Source organism: Xiphophorus hellerii, chromosome 2 (assembly GCF_003331165.1).
Source record: "Xiphophorus hellerii strain 12219 chromosome 2, Xiphophorus_hellerii-4.1, whole genome shotgun sequence".
Classification (NCBI taxonomy): domain Eukaryota; kingdom Metazoa; phylum Chordata; class Actinopteri; order Cyprinodontiformes; family Poeciliidae; genus Xiphophorus; species Xiphophorus hellerii.
Window position 1 is genome coordinate 26,580,549 of NC_045673.1, and position 19,418 is coordinate 26,599,966.

Consider the following 19,418-nt stretch of genomic DNA (forward strand, 5'->3'; position numbering starts at 1 on the left):
GCCTGAACCATTAGAAAAAATTCTATTGATTCTTCTTCTTTTGAAACGACTTCTCCTGGCACAGCCGGAAGGTGTGATGCAAAGTCCAGTGCTTGGACCTTTTCTCTTCTTTTCCTGTGAAAATCCCTTGGATCACCTCATGCAAAAAATGTAACCGTCCCATCAATGCTATGCCGATGATATGCAGATCTACACGTTCCTAAAGGCCGGTGATCTTACAAAGCTCACCACTTTACACCAATAGTGAGCAGAAATCTGTGACTCCATGGCTCTTATTTTTCTCTTATCAAATCACAAGCAGACACGTTCCAAACAAAATCATTCCGAGTAGTGTTATGCAAGACATTGATGTACGACATTGTGTAAAAACCTAAGTGTTGTATTTGTATTGGATGGAAAAAAACATGCTATATTTTGAAAAGTGCTCTAGCAATTAAAGCTTTCTCCTAAAATACTCTACACATCACTTAAGCATAATGGATGCAAATCATTTGCTGTTGATGTTTTACATAATAAGCTTTACTTACTTGCCTGCATCTCATTAACTTCTGATCCAATGTTTCTTGGGTATTCACCAGTTCTCTTTTAACCTTTCCAGACTGAAGGGATCGGCGACGATCCAGCCAAATGTGCGGTACAGTAATACCGCCACACTTTGTGCTATCTTACAAATTCAAACAGTTTCCAAAGGGGAGACGTTGCGCTTTCCAGCCAATATTGAGTTATTACGGTAATTTCACCCCCGCCGTAGCAGGGAGTGAAATTAATCTGATGAAACACTGTTTTAATAGACGGTAAATTGCAAAAATAACTGGCTAAATGTTGAAAGTTCCAGTTGTTATGGGTAAATGGGCAAATATATTAACTCACAGGACATTTAAAGAACTGCTTACAATTAAAATAACCAAAAAATATCCAGGCGGACATTTGAAACTTAGGTCTTTTCAGGCTAATAAAGCACAAACTAAAAATGATCCAATTCATACACAAACATGTCTGCCTTGTCGACATCGACACACCACCGACTTCATGATTTGCTCTTTTGAGCGAGTGATGGACTGGTCCCCCCTTAGTGTCACAAAAGAAAACACCTGTTAGAATCTGCTTAATCCCAGCCAGCGGCGGTGCTCCCTGGGCTCTTAGGGGCCCGGTTTAATCCGCACAAGGGCACCAGGCCAAGGCCAGGGCAGTTTAGACCCCCAGCATCCATCCAAACATTCACCCCTCTCCACACAGACACACCGACACACACACACACACACACACACACACACCTCTTAAGTCTGCCTAATACAACAACTGTTTGAACTGGCTTCTTAATTTGCCCATCCGCCCCCCCCACCCCACTCACCAGCCCAAAACTCACTAGTCCCACTCCCACAGCACTCCGTCCCCACCTCCTTTCCCTCCCCTGGTGGGATTTAAAGCCCATTGATTTGTTGATTTCTCCTTTTTTGTTTGCAACCACTGGAGCGTGAACTGGACATCCAGGGTTCAGAATACAGTGCCAGAACTTTTGGCATGGCAGATTAAGGTCCTAATCTAGACATCTGTGAAGGTGGAGTCCGCCTTCTACTTCATGGTTCTGGAGGCCAGTTTGTGAAGGTATCAACTAGCTCTTTATCTGTAAACTGACGATAATCTATACTGGAAAAAAAAACACAAGAAAAACACATCGTTGCAAGCAATTTATGATTATGATAGATGGAGTAAAGATAAACAAAAACATTTGAATTTGAACTTGAACAGATGATTTATTCCCAAGATTTATTCTCCACCTACCGCATAAATTCAGATGAAATGATTCAACTTTTTGTTTTCAGCATACTCACATTGTCCAAATATTTCTCACCTATAAGTTATTTTTCAAATAAAGTTATAGTTAGGATCCAAAATTGTGATTATTTAAGTAAACATGAAGAAGCTCAAAAAGAAAGTTAGGAATTTTTCAAGCAAGTTTGAAAGGTAAAGCACATTTGCTCATGACAAAAATGTTTTTTAAAAGTGAAATTAACATTTGAAAAATGATTTTGTGAGATCTTATATTTGAATAATTTTATTAATGAAAAGTGGTACAGTTCTTTTTTTTTCTATTGTAACTATATGTGACTGAACAATGAAAAATAATGCTCGATTATTATGTGAAATAAAAATAATACACTGCTTTCAAAACAATTGTAGATATAAAAATCTGGTTTGTATTCAGCCCTTCTTCACCTTTTTATCCCTCAATATGTATTTTTTCATAAACAAACCAAATATAAATGTCACTTTTCAAGGTTAAATTTTGAAAATCATGATCATTTTTCTTTTTCTTAAGTTATCTACGGGTTTATGTTGGCCTTTAATGTGAAATGGCAATAAGAAGCTTTGAAGTTTGTTCTTGAACTTTTCCACATGTTTGTGAAAAAGTTCAACATGTCAGACATTATATTTTACATGCAGCTGCATTAAAATTGCAATGAAACATTTAAGGAATATTAGATTAAGCGTCTCAACTTTTGTAGTTTCTTAATGATAATGTTTCTTAGTCACCAGGGGGAAGTTTGGGGGAATGATCAATGAAAACCCAAATACTTAGAAACATTTTTATTTAAAAATTTGTACAAGATGTTTACAGCCTTTAAGTGAAATAAACTTAAAAAAGCAGAACACCCTGCCATTAAATAAGCACATTTATCTGTGCTATATAATTTTATGCACCCTACTAGAGTAGTTCCTGTATATTCTCAGTAAGACTAAAATGTTTCCGTAACAGGAAATGAGCGGCTAAGTTAATAACACGAGTAATTTTAATTCTTAATCTTAAGCAACACAACATGCATGTGTTTAGGCAGCAGGACAAAACCTATAAATGGAGACGGAGGAAATGCAAAGTCCACACAGAAAGCTCAGCACAGCTGAGTTAGTGGACGGTGTTGCCCACAGCTACACTGTGGAAGTCGAACCGACTAATTACATTACAAAGGGATAACATAGCAAGGTTAGTACGATAATAACTTAAGTATTTATGTCAAAATGTGCATTTTGCATCAATCCAATCTCCCTACATATGGGGTGCCTTTTGTAAAGTTGCATAATTAAAAATTAACAGCAATAATCTGAGTCATTTAGCCTGAAAAAATGGGAGGTTCGATTTTCAAACCTCAGGTTATTCATATTTATAAATGCCACAGCTTTAGCTTTAGTTAGCAAGCTAAATATTTATGTTGCTAGGGAAGTGTTTAGCTTACCTAAACCTAGCTAAGAGTTTAAGTAAACTACATACTTAGCTAGGTAAGCGAAGTATTTATTTGGCAAGCTAAATATTTAGCTTCAAATTAATATGTAGCTTTAAATTAAATATTTAGTTTGAAGCTAAATATTTAGCTTGTAGTGTGAAACCAAAAATTGAAAACTTGCTAACTAAATATTTAGCATGCTAGCTATATATTTTTTTTCAGGCTAAATATTTAGCTTGCTAATTATTTTTCTAGTTTGAAAATGACATTTCTAAATGGATCAACATGATGAAAATCCATCCATCCATTTTCTGTACATCCCTAGTGGGGTCAGGAGGTGCTGGTGTCTATCTCCAGCTACGTTCCGGGCGAGAGGCGGGGGTCACCCTGGACAGGTCTCCAGTCTGTCACAGGGCAACAGAGAGACAGACAGGACACACAGCTATGCACACACACACACTCACACCTAGGGAGAATTTAGAGAGACCAATTAACCTGACAGTCATGTTTTTACTGTGGGAGGAAGCCGGAGAACCCGGAGAGAACCCACCATGCACAGGGAGAACATGCAAACTCCGTGCAGAAAGACCCTGGGGCGGGAATCAAACCCAGGACCTTCCTGCTGCAAGGCAACAGCTCTACCCACTGCGCCACTGTGCAGCCCCATGATGAAAATATGACTGAAAAACGACCCCCTATTTTTTCCTCTATCAGTCTCAGTAACCCAAATTATTGCTGTTAATTTTTGACTTTGTGGCTTTAAAAATGACACCCCGTTCCTACAAAGTTCCCCTCCGTTGACGTTAAAGTGAGTAGAAGCAGCAGATTTACAAAGCTGGATTGTCTAAACGGAGACAACCTTGTCACACGGCAGCCGCTGGCTGACGCCGATTTTCTTCACATAATCGTTCTGCAGAGACAAATGCAAAGGTAAAGTCAGCAGCTTGCGCTAGGAATCAAAGCGCATCTTCTTAAAGCCACCGTAGGTTAGCAGAGATTATTGACTGTAATGTTTACTGACATGATCTTACATCGATAAGAAAGAAATACGTAAAAGAAAAACATGCTTAATGTTAATGTTTCAGTCTTTACTTGACAACGTTGATGTGGTAGGGTCTTCCCCCCGTCTCCTCACACTTCTTCATGTTCAACCTCTCCGGATCTCCGGGAGTCAAAACAGGCGAGCCCGGATCAGCCTGCAGCAAAACAATTTTTTTAAAATAAATAAATAACAACAAATAAAAGTTGGGGAGAAAAGAAGGAAATCTCTTCTCCTATTCAATCCACACAAAAAAATCTTTTTACATATGCTGCTGCCTCTGCCCGCATTTTACAACTTAAAGAAAATTCTTAAGAGGCAAACGTCTGTTTCCTGGGTTATTAAAAATTAAAAGACATAAGCTTAGATAGCTAAAGTGCTACTGCTATTTTCTTTCAAAGCGTTGCATACTCACGGGGTCCTGGCCTCTGGATGGATGGAGAGCAGAGCTGACATTCTCTCGTTGAATCCAGGAGCAAAGTTTTCTGGGTTGATTGCTACAAAACACTGACCCTGAAATCCAAAACGGGACAAATTATGAAGGACAAAAAGGTTGTACAGACTCTCCTTTCCACTGAAGCAAGAAATAAAAGATTTTGTTTATTCGCTGACGTTTTTTCTTGTTGTTTTAAAACCATTTTGTCTCTGAACTTTACAAAGTTCCTCTTAGAGAAAAAATGGCTTTCTAATGGAATTACTGCTTGAGTGTCTTGAGTGATCTTATTGGTAGAGTTTAAATTAGACTTAATTTTTAATCAACTACTAACAACATTGCGAGGCAAGGAAACATGTCAATTTAAAAGAGCACCATACATGTCCAAGACATTTGGATAGACAAACAGAAATGAACAAAGTGTTTAAAATATAGTATCTAAAGCATGTTGCATATTCTTGTAACAATGACTGAAAGGCAACTTTTAAAAATGTAAATCCAAAATTAAATTGTAGGTTAATTTTCATTTAAATCCAAAGTTTGTCTTTTGTTTCATCCTTCAAATAGACAAACAGTTCGTTAGTCAGATTGTTTGATCATAAAAAAAAAAAAAATGCTGTCAGTTCAGAGCAAAAGGCATAGAAACTAAATGCTGTTCTGGTCCTGGAAACACTGAATAAGTAGCCAAATCACAACAGTAATTAACTTTGGCCTAACACCACCATTTTGAAAATATAACAGGACTCTGACAGCAGCATGACGGAGGAGCTGCCTCGTTGGGTTTTTTTTTTTTTTTTTTCTTTAACAGACCACTAAAGACAGCTTTTCAGTTTTCCCCCATTTCAACAGGAAACTCATTTTCATGGCAGTGTTTTAAGATGATAGTTAGTGGTTGTTAAAGTTTAAAACAGAGTGCTTCTCTCAGTCCTTGCATTCCTCGGACCAAACACGACGACTTCTGACCTGTTTGCAACAAATTGGAGGAAACTCTGACTCATCCACTCACTGGTGTTACGAAGAGACTGACTCACTGATCGCAGCGGACTAAGGTCAGGCGACGACACAAATAAAAAGCTGCGATTTCAGCATAAATATGGAAGCAGACGTAGTTTTCAATAATTTGACAAGGGAGAAATCGATCGCGTTAAATTTACGTGGGCTCAGAACGAATCCTAGAGGAATCCCACAAACCTGGGACTGAGATTTGGAGAGCTGATTCTTTATTGTGCAGCTTTTTGAACAAAACTGAGAAATAAACTAATTGTAAGTTACAATAGACAAAGTATGTAGAATATAGCCCCTTTTTTTTTTTTTTTACATCAAAATTACAGTTTGATCATAATTTCTAAAAGTAAAGACATTTATTGAAGAAAAAATATATATATTTAATGGGGAATTTATGCCAAGATGCACATTTGTGAGACTTATGAGAAGCATAAGTGCATACTAAATATATACTAAAATCTGTGCAGCTGTAAAATTCTAAGTACAGCTAAATTTATCCCGTAGTGCCATCCACACATCTGGGATGGTGTGTTTGATAAAAAATTAAAAAAAAACAATTTGGGGGTTTAATAATGGAATAATTATATAAAATTTTGCAGTGGAAATTATTAAACCAGTAACGGTTTAAGAACCTAAAGGAAAGGCAGGGAAACAAAGCTGAACCCTGTAAGTGGGAGCATAGAAAAACAATGTCTAGAATACCTAGAACCTTCTGCTTTTGTTCTAGGTTAAAGTGCTTATTGCTAATATTGTTTTATTGTTAATTTGAATCCGCCTCAATCACTTTGTGGTCTTAGTCCAGCTATGGAGCAAGTATCAAGAGTCACATTGGAAGGACTTTTCTGCCATCTGGAGGTCGGAGTGTGAACTACGCCCGGTGGTGATTTTGTTCAGTTTCGGATATTACAGTATTCAATTTGATTGTAAATACTGTGATGATAAAAATGCGATCGTTGTTCATGTGCATCTGATTTAATTCAGTTTCAAAGCCCAATTTCAGCAATAGAAACATCCAGAAAATAATCGACACACTTTATGCCAAACTGCGTCTGTTTCTAATTTGCATGATACTAAAATGTATATTCGATGTATGTTCTGCATCCAAATTAACCATTTATATTCGTTGAATGATAATTTACTGTTTATAGAATTGGGGAATTGGAGAAAGACTAAAGTAAAATGAATGTTGATGTTAATTGCTATCATATTCTCCAACCTGTGGCTTCACTGCCACCAATGGGGACCAGTCCTCCTCCAGTCAGAACATTCTTTGGGTCCGTTGTTACGTGTCCCTCCGGGTCGCAGCCCCATCCATCAGGGATCAGATCCGCACATTTGGTTTAATTTCAAATGCGACGCCTAATTTGACATTAACCGGACCACTAACAGGCATAAATAAACGTTAAATGTATCAAAAGGTTGATTAACTCAGCTGGGATTCTCTTCAAAACGAGGTTTTCCGGTACTTAAGTGTTGCTCTCTTTTTCAACAAACCAAAGATACGTCACTGAAAGTCCGGCTCTCACCTTTCCGAGCGCCACAGCTGAAGTGTCCGGGACAAAGCTGGCTCCGTGTTCGGCCGGAGCCGCCACGCTCAGTGGGCTGGTGCCCAACGTGCGTTACAGGGTGCAGCTTCACATTGTTTCTACAAGAATTATGTGTAAGAAAATGTCCAAATCTAGGACATGCATTCTATACTGTGTTAAGGCTTTAGGGAATACACGGACTAAAGAAGGAAAAAGCCTCTCAGTTGCAGTCGTTGATGTGCAGAAGCATCACATGTGGATTTATTCTACAGATTAAATGACATTCTTACCTCTTTACCGCGTGTTGGTAAATGACACACCCTGCAGGAACGACATAAATACTATTAAGGCGACTGAAAATGTGCTTCACTTGTGATGGTTATAAAATGAAAAAGTTTTAACGGAGCGAGGGAAGTCTCACTCACGATCATGTTTCCTTTCAGGGCCTGCATTGAATGATAACCAGCAAATCCAAAATGGTTAGAGCCTTTGAGAGAAGAGTGACATAAAATAAGTTTATCATCCATTTATTTTTTGTTTCCTTTGCCTGCCTTTCTTCCCTAATAACCTATTAAGATATGTCTGCAATTCAAAGGGCAGTAAATACATAATTTAGTTTTTTTTTTTTGTAAAACCATTTAATAAAATAACACAAATGTCCTAAACTATGATGGCTCAGTATCTTTTTAAACCATTCCATTGTAGCTCTGGCTGTTTGCTGAGGGCCACGCTTCCATAAATGCCAGATTTATGGAGGATCTAACTAATAAAGTTACCATAATCTCCTTGGCTGCTTTTCGGATTCTGTTTTTGGTAGCGTTGCCGCTGTGCCATACTCTTAATTTGTACATTTTGGGCTGATCCAAGTTTGTTTCAGCTTCCTATCATACTAGCGTGATAAGACTGACACTTTAGTTCCAGATTGAAATGTTATTATATTTTTGTGTTTGTTTCTCAACTCTGCCATAAAAAGATTTTGGTTTGAAAATTTCTCAAATTATAATTCAAAAAAATATGTATTATTTTTTCTTTAGAAAACAATTCGCCCGATTCTATTTTTCTATTGCATCTGTTTGTCGAGTGTATATATTATTAAAGTGCTTTCCAGACACCTATAAACTTTTTCTAAACTCTGACCTAGTTTTTAACAAAATAATTCAAAGGGGGAAAAAAACACAAAAATGCATAAAAGTCAAATGTGATATGATACTATAGTAATAAGTATTGGTATTGGTATTGGTGATACTGGCCCTGTTATTTGTATCAGATCGCTATCAAAATATGCACTATTGCATTCTTCTTTTATATGGACAATAAGTTACATGCAAGTGAACTTTATTTATGAGTAAAGTAACTTTTCAATGCAATTAGATTAAAATGTCATTTAAATGGGGATACTGCTTTTAGATTTTAATTTATAAACAATTTTGAATGTTATAATTTCTCTTCCATTTCACAGTTGTACACCGCTGAATGTTGGTCTGTTACATTAAACCTGATGTTTTCGGAGACGTCTAAACAACATGGCTAACCTGACTCTGTTTCCCAGCCTCTATTAGAACCAGAGAAGATGAGCCACCACCCAGCCAACGCCAACCTCTTTGGCCTTCCTAATAGCCAGATTCATGCAGAAGTTTCCCACAACTGGGCCCAGCAGGTTGTCCCCGTCCACCAGCGCTGTGGCTGCACTCTCCTTCTCCACCACAGGCTCGCCCTCCACTGCACACACCCCGGTCCGTATGTCCTTCAAGTACATATCTGTCAGCAAGGACACGGGTTGTAAGCAGCACGCACATTTTAGGCAGGGATTACCCAGCAGACATCAAACGGTGCAACATAAAGACAAGCTGCCATTATGGACACTGAAGGGTGGATATTTACAAGCTTCCGCATCGACTGACCCACCCTGTTGAGTCCGTGGCTATAGTGCCCCCTGCAGAAACAGTGGGCCCTTCAGGAGCCTGAGGGTCTTTACTGTGCTGTTACTTTTTTAAAATCAGATTTGTTCTGATACGATGTCGCATGAGAAGATGTTTATCCAAACTGCCCATCTGAGAAACTCAGCATAAAAACCGTAAACATTACTCCATTCCTTTAAATTGCATTTTAAGTAGGAAGGGAGCTAAACTTTGACATTTTTTTTGCACTTAGCCTTTCTATATATTTAACTTCCAGCAGAACGTCAAACCAAAAAACATACCATGGAGTTACTGCACACAGAGGCGTATTGATGTGTAGAGACCGGGGTCTAGGGTGGGGAGGGTGGACAAAGCGCCGATACACTCAAGAGCAAAGCTTAAATGCAACAGAGGGGTCATCGAGTGTGCCACGCCTCTCTGCACCGCATGGCACCGCGCCGCGCCGCACCGCACCGCACCGCACCGCACCGCACCGTGCCGCGTTTCTAATACAGATCAAGACACGTCTGCTGTCTTTACTCTCGCTTTGGGTGCAACTGTGAAGAAGGAACTGCGTGGCTCTGCTTCACTTTCAACTTCAATGGATTTCATGTGATGAGTAATTATATAGGAGAGAACAATGCAAACAAAATGGTGGATGTTTTTTTAAACCGAAGTTACAAATTAAACTCAGAGTGTGGCCTGTCTTTGTGTTGTTACACTTCCATCTGCACATCTTTTGAAGTATTTTTATGTCTTTTTACTAACTTTGCTTTAGAAATAGTTGTTGGGTTTTTATACACATTCTTTGCAAAACAGCTCAATATCAGTCAGACTGGATAAAGAGTCTGTAGCCATAGATTTCCATTTGGTTTGGACTGGACTTTGACTAGGACACTTTTTAGCTCAATATTCTAATATCTGAACCGAAGCCGTGGTTGTATGTTTGGGGTTATTGTCCTTGGAGTCTGGACGTTGAAGCACACACCTCTGCTATAATCACACAAATGTTGAAACCTCCATCAGGTTTCATTCATGGATTGTCTCGTATGTAGCCCCCAGCATGATACTCCCTCCACCGTGTTTTGTCATCAGGATGGTTTGTTCGGTTCTGGTCTCATGAGCAGAGCAGCTTCTTCCACATGTTTGCTCAGCATGGAAAACCGAAAACAGGAACTAATTATTGATTTTGGTTTGCCAGTCGATTTCTGTTCCATCAATAAACGGTCAAATTTATGGGGGGGGGGGAAGTGTTAAACGACTCTCCCGATGTCTCTGTCTGAATTGTGTTTACAATGTGCAAAATTGCACATTTTCGTGCATAAACAGACCAGTTAGAGAAGCAGTATCTGCTTTTGCTTTTCTCCAGAAACTCCTGATTATCGGCCCCACCACCAACCTGATGACTTTCATTGTTTCTCAATCCTCCTCCTTAATATTATTAATAATGATGATGATAATAATAGTAATTATTATTATTGCAAGGCATAATAAAGCAATACGTATTCATAATAATAGCTTATTATTATGAATACGTATTGCCTTATTTATTATTAATATTTATAATATAAAAATATTATAATTATTAAAGCATCAATTATTTCCAATTGCTATATCAGCAGCAAAAATTTAAATCTTTTTTCATTGTTAGTCTTAAGCACATCCATCCATCCATCCATCTATCCATCCATCCATCCATCCATCCATCCATCCATCCATCCATCCATCCATCCAAAAAGGTTTTCCATAATATTAGATGCACTAATGTGGACAGTTTGTTTGGTATTCAACAGGGAAAGTCTAATCCAGATTATAATAAAAATTGCATAAAAACATTTTAAACTATATTTGATCTTTTTACTAATGGTCTAACTTCAAACCCATCAAAATGTCTCCTGTTTCTATTTGCTAAATGCAAATAGAAACAGGAGTTTCAGAAAATTCTGAAAATTCAGAAGTCCATCTCAAGATGTTTTCCACAAACGTGAACTCTAGATTGACATTGACCCAAAACGAAAAGCTAAATTTGTTGCAATTAATTTTGGCCTTCACAAAACCTTGATCTCAGTCCCAGGGAAGATCTGTGTGCAAAGCAGAAGGGGTGTGTGTGTGTGTGCGGGTGTGTGTGTGGGGGGGTGTGTGTGGGTGTGTGTGAGGGTGTGTGTGGGTGTGTGTGAGCAAGGAGGAATAGGCCAGAATAGCACCAAACCATGTTTTCCAATGAAAACGGTGTTGTCACGGTAACGTGCAGCATTAGCTTTCTGTCACACCCAGTTTTCCTGTTGGTCAGAAAGTTCAATTTTGGTTTCGCAGGTGCTTCCTGCGTCCTGTATAAGGCATGTTGTGACTCTAACTGAGCTCTTCTTCTTGCCCACGCTTCCATAAAGGTCAGATTTGTGGAGCACTAATGCTTGTCAACAGATCCTCTAAGTTTAGCCGTAACTCTTCTAGCGTTACCATGCGCCTCTCTGCTGCTGCGCTGGTTCATGTTTTCTTGCCGTGTCTCGGTAGGTTTGCAGTTGTGCCAGATTTAGTTGCTGCCATTTTTAGTTGATGGCCTGCACTTTGGTTTGGTCAAAGCAAGAGTTTTTTTTTGTTTGTTTTTTTTTACAACATAGCCCTATGTTAAACTTCCTTAACCTCCCTGCTGTGTCAAATGGTCTTTATGATATTTTTGTTTACTTATTAAACCTCAGAAGCTCACACAGACATGCATTCATAACGACATTAATCTGTACCACTAATTGTTGCTAATTAATAAATTGCTATGCATTTTATTTGCGGGCATTTGTTAAAACAGGACAAATGTGCCTTTCAGATTTTACGCTGTAAAAAATGTTCGAAACCCATGTATTGATTTCCTTCCACCTCGTGATTAAGCCTTGCTGGAACACAGAGAAGGTTTTCTACATCCATGCACAATATAAAACGACAAGGCAGCTTTAAAGTTGTAGCAGAACAATCTTAGCTCATTTTATAAATGAATATAAAAGGATTATGTTTCACAAGGCACAGAAAGTTGTGGAGGTGCTAATTACAGGGTATTTAACATATTGTAAGGAACTCTTTGTTGTTCATGGTTGTCTTGGTCCTGATTAAATTAAAGTGTAAAACATCATTCTGCTTCTTTTCAAGCATGTAAATTTGGTGAAAAATTGCTTCTGTAATATAGATTTATATTTACAGTCAAGCAGTCAAATAACACTTTCTTAGTACTTCACATAAAATCCATTGAAATCGGCGCTGATAATGTGACAAAATGTGGAGAAGCTCCAGAGTACGAATATCCGAGCAAGACGACGTTTCTGCATGACATGCATTCTGCGTTCTTTACGGCTCCAAAAAGTATTTACCCCCTTCCCGATTTCCAATTTTTCCCCCTCTTTCAAAACAGCAAAACAAGCGTCAGTCGTCCATTGGCTGCTTAAGAACTCTCCTGAAAATGTAAGAAGACTTAATTTTTTATTTTCAGCTCAATTTCCAACGAGTTCTAACTGATTCAGTGCACTGAATTTGAATATTTCGTCGTCTTACCATTCGACTTTGATCGACAACAAATACAAATACTGTCTTTATGGTTTTAGAGACATCATTTTGTAAGAGGTCTGGTTTGACACTAGTGCTTTGGGCCCCGATGTGAGACTTTCTGTTGCTTCCATCGCTGGGGGGGGGGAGAAAAGCTCCTGAAAAGAGCAGGAGGAAGTACGCTCCTCCTCCTCCTCCTCCTACTGTAGGGCCCAAATCTATCCTGTAATTTCCCCTCAGACATCTGTAAGCATTTGCCTCAGACCACAGAAGGAAAATAGAAAGCTAGAAGCCCTGGGCTGTGATTTGGGCGGATATAAATAAAAGAGAAGCTACTAATGTGAAGGGCGTCAGGAGGAGCGCAACACTGAAATCACATGAGTGGCACAAGGAAAACCTGGGGGAATCTTGGAGATTTGGCGTGGGGGTGGCGGCTGGACTGCAGATCAGCTGAGTGGGTGTGTTTCAGGAAGAAATGGATGTTACATGTTAACATACAGTATATATGTGTTGCATCACATAAGCAGGATTAAAGAGACAAATGAACAAATACAGATTATTAGTTAAAGTGGAATTTTTTGACGTCTATGAACTTGACCTCAACACTGTAAATGTTCGCCATTGAATTTGAAGCCTGCAATTTTGGACTTTATTTGTTTTTCTTTGTTTTATGGACGTAACAGTAAACTGTGGGACTGAAACTTTAAATTAAGCGAGTCCAGCGACTCTAACCAGTCAGGAAGCGACAACTAGAGCCAAGACTGTCTTTTCGGAAATGTCTCGCGTTAAACTCAGAGCAGAACCAGCAGACTTGGACCGCGTCCCCGTTCCGCTGCGGGCCGCCGCATTTGGCTCTCTGCGGTGGTCATGCTGGGCGGCTCCGCCTCTCACCCGAAGGGCACCTTCGACACGGTTCCCAGAACTGGGTGTTTTGTGTGTGCATGTAAAAATGCTAGCGGGCCAAACACACAGCTGGGAGCAAGACCCACCCCGGAGACGGGCCACGGAAACCCAAAACGACCGCTTTAAAGCTGGGTGTGGGTGCAGCGGCGGGAACCGCAGGGGCCAGCCGAAGGAACACCTCTCGGCACCTGTTCCCGTTGGCTGGGCGGTGACAGAAAACGACTCGGCTGCGTGGAGACCTCAACATGGAAAGATAAATAAATCTCTTTTCCGTCTTTCTGTGATGTACTGTGCTAACATACAGTCTGATTTGTTTATTTCATATATGGAAAACAGCAAGGCAATACAACAGAAAAATCTTCAAAGCACCAAACAACAAAAAGCAGAACGTATAAAATGATGAAAAGAGATGTATAAAGTAATGTGAGAAATGCTAGAAGATGAAAATGAATTCATTGTCCGTTGCAAACTTTGGCTCCACATTTGTTTGTTATTTCAGTTCTCAATCTCAATCTATCCTGACCAAAGACAGTTCCAACAGCCAGTCAAATTGTACTTCACATAAATACAATAAATACCAAAAATAAAGCAGGGAAGCTGGATTTTGTGACTGGCCATGACTTAGCCTTTAAAAACCCTTTAGGTTTTGTGCAATGGTATCCGCTGACGTAGTTTTAGCGTAGTTACATGGACATTGTCTAGCTGAGAGAAGACATGGACAAACTTATGAAATGTGGACAATATCTTCTGACATAGCTCCATGTACCACAGCCATGCACATTTTCAGTTAGAGTTGTTTTAGATCTCGACCACACAGGAACAATTTTTCTCCTAAAACGGGTTGTTATCAAAAACACTCGGGTTCACGCGGGACCGCTTTCAGAAATGTTTCCTTCCGCAAGGAAACCCAGATAGAGAATAGCCTCATTTTTGTCTCCTCCTGACCTGTAGGTGGCGCTAAACATCCACTGTGGGACATGTGGACGTAAAGCTGCAGCAACAAAACCAACGCAAGGGAAGTCTTTTGTGGAACATGTAATCTGCCATTGTCGCATTTGATATGTCTGAGGTTGTAGGTCAGGCTAGATTGTAGGCTAGCATGTCGGAGATTTCACAAAAAATTTGTTTTTGTTGTCCAAATACACGAGTGAATTTTTTACTCTGGAAAATGTTAAAAAAAACAACCATAAAAAAAAAACATTTAGGGTGACCAAAACGCCATCTCCATGTAGATATGGAGCTAAAATTGTTAAAACATTTCTCTTTTAGCAAAAAAAAAAAAAGCTGTTCCGTGTGGACGGGATGCTAACCTGCTGAAACTAGCTAAAATGCTGCTTTGTGACTAGCTTTTAGCATACCACTGCTAACAGCTAGCTTCACCAAACTTGTTGTGATGTCACATCTTTTACTACACATACTTATAATAATTTTAAATTACTTTACTTCAAAAAATGTAAACTTTCCCTGTAATGTTTTTCTTTCATTCCTTCATTTTGTCTTTCAGGCCATGTCAGCTTTGGCTCACCACATAAAACATCAGCATGCTCTAAAGTTTTTTTGCCTTTTCGTACTAGCAACAGCTCAGATGTAAGTCACATTCATGGCACTGTTTCAAAAATACTGCTTAAATCCGCCTTGACGTTTTCGTATTCATCTAATTTTTGGCAGAGAGACGCTAATACTGCTAAAATAAGTTATCAGTGTTACAGTTAATTCAGATTGTGAGCAGAAGTTTTAACACATCTGCATAGGACAAGTCGAAAACAAACATTTTGACTAATTCTAACGTCTGTCATCGTCTTCTGAATCCAATCAGAGATTTTATTTCTTTCCTCCTTCATCTACCAGCTGAACAGCTTGAGGAAGTTTTGGAAACCGTCCTCTCCCAGGAAATCGAAGGAGCCCTGAGAGGAGCCGAGGTGGACGAGCAGGAGGACGATCAGGACGATGGCCAGCAGAGGGATCAGCAGGTTCCAGCCGGCGGCCAGGATGTTGTACCATTTGGCCTTGTCTGAGCACTCCTGAGCCAGCTGCAGGTTCCCGAGAGTCTTCTGGTCCCGGGCCTGAACAAACACAAGCATATCAGATTTAGTGCCTCGCAAATACTCCTTAGCATATATATTTTTATTCGCACTTTGCCACAACACAGCAACACACAAACATTTTTGTTGAGGTTTTATATGACAGACCAACACAAAGTAATGCATTACTGTGAAGTGGAACAGACTATATTTGTCACCTAAAAATCTGAAAACGGTGACGTACAGCCTCCATGGACTAAGACTTTGTAGACAGACTTTGGCTTGGACTCCAGTGTGGACTTTGGGCTGAATTTACTCTGATCTAAACTATTCCATTAAAGCCCTTTCTGTATGTTTATGTGGCTGTCCTGTGGGAAGGTGAACCTCCGCCCCAGTCTCCACTCTTTTGTAGCCGCTTACATGTTTTCTTTTAGGATTGTGTTTATCTTCATCCATCTCCCCACCTTCTCAGTCTGTGCTGAAGAAAAAGCATCCCCACAGCAAGCTGCGTCCACCGCCATGTCCAGATGATGCGTTCAGGGTCTTGTGCTGTGTTCACATTTTGCCCCAACAGGTTTAATCTAGATTCCAACTGACTTGAGAATCTTCTTCCACATATTAGCTGCGTCTACTAAATGCCACGTGACTTCTATTGTTATCTTTAACATTAGTGTGAGCCGTTCTCTAAAGGCCAGATCTGTGGAGGGCCTGACAGTTTCTGCCACGTGACCGTTGGATCTCTGCACCTCCTCAAGAGCCACCATGGACCTTATGGGTGTTTTCACACCTGATAGTCTGGCAGACTCAGTTCGATTGGGGACCAAAATTGCAACACTTGTTACATTTTCAGCTGGAGCGATTCACTTTCACATTGCAATGTGTAAAAAGAGAAAAGAAAAAAAAAAACTTGAAAAACCTGTTCACCTTCTTGCCTGTGGTGGCGCTGCACCAAGTACTACTGAATGAAGCGACACAAAAACCTCAGAAGAAGACACTGAGCGCAACTTCCTTCTTCACAAATTGTAAACAAAAATAGGGTAGCATCGGAGTTTAGAGATTGTAGGATTTCTTTTGTGTCTTTGGCAAAAGACCACGATCCATTTCTCCTGCTAGCGCTAGACTGGAGCATTTGTTTCTGTTGTTTTTACCCAGAATGCCCTTGTTATAGAGTGTTTCCTGCTTTTGGAGCGGTCTCCGGTCCGCTTGGCGTTCACATATGCATTTGAAGTTTGCTTCAGCCAAACCCAGACCTAGGTCTGTAGGTGGACCAGAGTTAGTTTGTTTTGGTCGGCATCAGAGTTCGATTGCGCGTTCACACCTCCCCAAACGAACCGGACCTTCTGGCTAACAAACTAGAATTCAACTAAAGAGAACAAAGCAAGGCTGCTTATCTGATTAACGCCTACCAGATTCAGCAATCCAGTTGCTCATACTCTTGTATTTTTCTTTCTACAAAGGTTTTCCTCCATAATGGCTGGATTTATGGATGGCCCAACCAACAGCTGTCTTGTTTTTAAATTCTTCCACCTGACCTGTGGATCTCTGCAGCCCCTCAGAGGTTGGGATACTATTTTACAACTTATATCTGCTTAAAACGTCTTCACAACTCTATGCTTGATCAGTCTTGTGTGTCACTAATGTTCTCTATCAAACTCTGATCCCTTCACAGAGCAGATGTTATTTAGGGATGACAGAGTAAAGGGAGCTGAATATGAACATCCAAAGTGAATTTTTAGGACTTTTATTTGTAAAGAAAAGTGTTTGAATTTGACATTTTCCTTCCAGTTGACAATTACGCACTACTTTGAGTTGCTTGATTACATGGTATGCAGTTATAATTGGACAAAATGGGGGAGAAAAATAAGCAAAGAGTCATGTGACCTTTGTGTCTCCTCTAGGACTCATCAGAGCGCAGAGTTGCTGAACCTCTCCACCAGCACTCTCTAATTTCTTGACTGTACTTGCCCATTAAGGAGATGCCAATTATGCCATTTTTAACTCCCCACTTTGTGAGATACTGTCTTTAATTCCCGTGCTGAGCCAATCACAAGCCTGGCGTTCAAAACTATGCAGACAGGGGGGAAGAAGTAAAGTGACATGTGGTTTACACACCCTTCTGTGGTAAGCTTAGCAGAAGCTTAAAAAAAAAAAAAAAAAATTCAGGTACTGAACACCTTTTATGTCGGTAAAACATCTGCCTGACTCCATTCCTGTGGTGTAAGGCATTCCAGGTTTCCGGACAAGGACATTCTAGACGCTTTGCAGCCAAATGTGTTTTGTTGCATTGTGTGTGATTCAAAATAGTACAAAGTACCACAACTCTGGGAATCTAAATATATTTATAGACATTTTAAATGGTTATTGCTCTCAAGTCGACATTTGCACAAACAAAATGGTTCTTGAGGTTGACTAACAGAGGACGGCCATATCCTGGTCTGCTGGCCTGGATTATTTTTATCCAGCTCTATTTCCCAGCGTGGCATTTGGAATATAACGCCTACTAACGTTTCCGACTGTCTATCTAATATGGCCAACTTCAAGAAATTGGACAAGGAATGTTGACTTGTTCTCATCAAATGTCACCGATTACCAAACTGTCTTCTTCCAAGAACTTAGCTTCTCGATTTTGCTTTCACTCTCATCTCCAACCATTGATAATTTTCAGGGTTTTTTCATATTAGTTAAAGGTAATTTAGATCGAAAGTCAAAGGAAGGGGCCACTTAGTGCAAGTTTGTTTAGCTAAACCTAACTTCATTACATCAAACTTGTTCTGGATGTTGAATTGGTTGTTTTTTTTACTCTGGGTGCCATTTTAAGCTTCGTCTCATCTGAACGCTTCCTCAAAACGGTTCAAATTTCAAGTGAATTCAAGAAAGAAGGACCTGAGCTCACCTTGATGGAGTAGATGAGTGCCATGAAGCCCAAGCAGCAGAAGTTGACGTAAAAGGTGTTGCAGAGCGACCAGAGCAGGTAGTCCCGGGGAGGGTTCTTCCCCGGGTTGCCCATGTTCACCACGGTGGAACCCGCCGGCTTGCGGGCCGACTTGCAGTTTGTGAGTGGGGTGCAGTCGGATGGAAAGTTGTAGGAATGATTATCCATGTTGAAGAAACTCTGGTTGCGACCGAACGGTTGACTTAGTGAATGGCGAGTCTCTCTCTCTCTCTCTCTGTTTGGAAGTGGTCCCCCCCCAACACCACCCGCTCTGGGAGGCTTTTAAGGGCCCACAAAAAGGGAGGCGGCTGGGAGAAGACGCATGGGCAGGGTCCTTTAATACACAGCGGGTCTGTCATTATGTGGCCGGGCCTAAAGGAGACTGAAATAGAGACAGAAAGACGAAAGAGGACAAAACTTTATACGAGAGCAGCGCACAGTCCTCCATTAGATGGTCCCTAATTTCAGTTTTCTTTTTCCCGAGCTGCTGTGTGTAGGAACTGGGTGGTGTAAAAAAAAAAAAGAAAGAAAAAGATGCAAGATAGTTCGTAAGCCTGAAGCTGAAGCTGAAAATAGCTTTAAAAAAAGGAAAATACAGCTGCAACCAGATACCCAGGTTCCCCAAATTATTACTGTTTGCTTAATAACCTGATTTCTTTATGGCTTCTAATCTTCACTGATTGTTGCTGCTTTGAAATCTCCCTAATGAGCAGAAGCAGAAGTTCAAAAGGTGTGACGGTGAGTTTAGATGTGGGGGCAGAGGTCACAATCTTGATTTTGTAGCAGTCAAAATCAAGCCAAAGGTCATCTTATAGAGTCAACATGTTTGTTTTAAAATCGCCCTTTCAGTTAATGGATTTCAGCGCCTCTTTCTTCATAATGTGAGCGATGTTCACACTGCTCTGATCGGAACGC

General features: G+C 40.0%; 1 protein-coding gene across 1 annotated transcript; it reads right to left on the reverse strand.

Moving 5' to 3' along the window:
• Positions 1-12,571: 12,571 nt before the first annotated feature.
• On the reverse strand, positions 12,572-18,799 carry LOC116711525 (interferon-induced transmembrane protein 5). The gene is made up of 2 exons (XM_032550855.1): positions 18,465-18,799; positions 12,572-15,613 (listed from the first exon to the last, which is right to left on the reverse strand). Exons 1-2 carry the CDS (start codon positions 18,669-18,671, stop codon positions 15,392-15,394), a joined length of 429 nt encoding a protein of 142 aa, XP_032406746.1. The 5' UTR covers positions 18,672-18,799; the 3' UTR covers positions 12,572-15,391.
• Positions 18,800-19,418: the final 619 nt, after the last annotated feature.

Excerpts from the sequence above, each read along its gene's own strand:
- LOC116711525 (XM_032550855.1), bottom strand. The coding sequence starts at position 18,671 with ATGGATAATCATTCCTACAACTTTCCATCCGACTGCACCCCACTCACA. Across the intron at positions 15,614-18,464 it reads CACTCATCTACTCCATCAAG|GCCCGGGACCAGAAGACTCT; the intron begins GTGAGCTCAGGT and ends GTGTTTGTTCAG.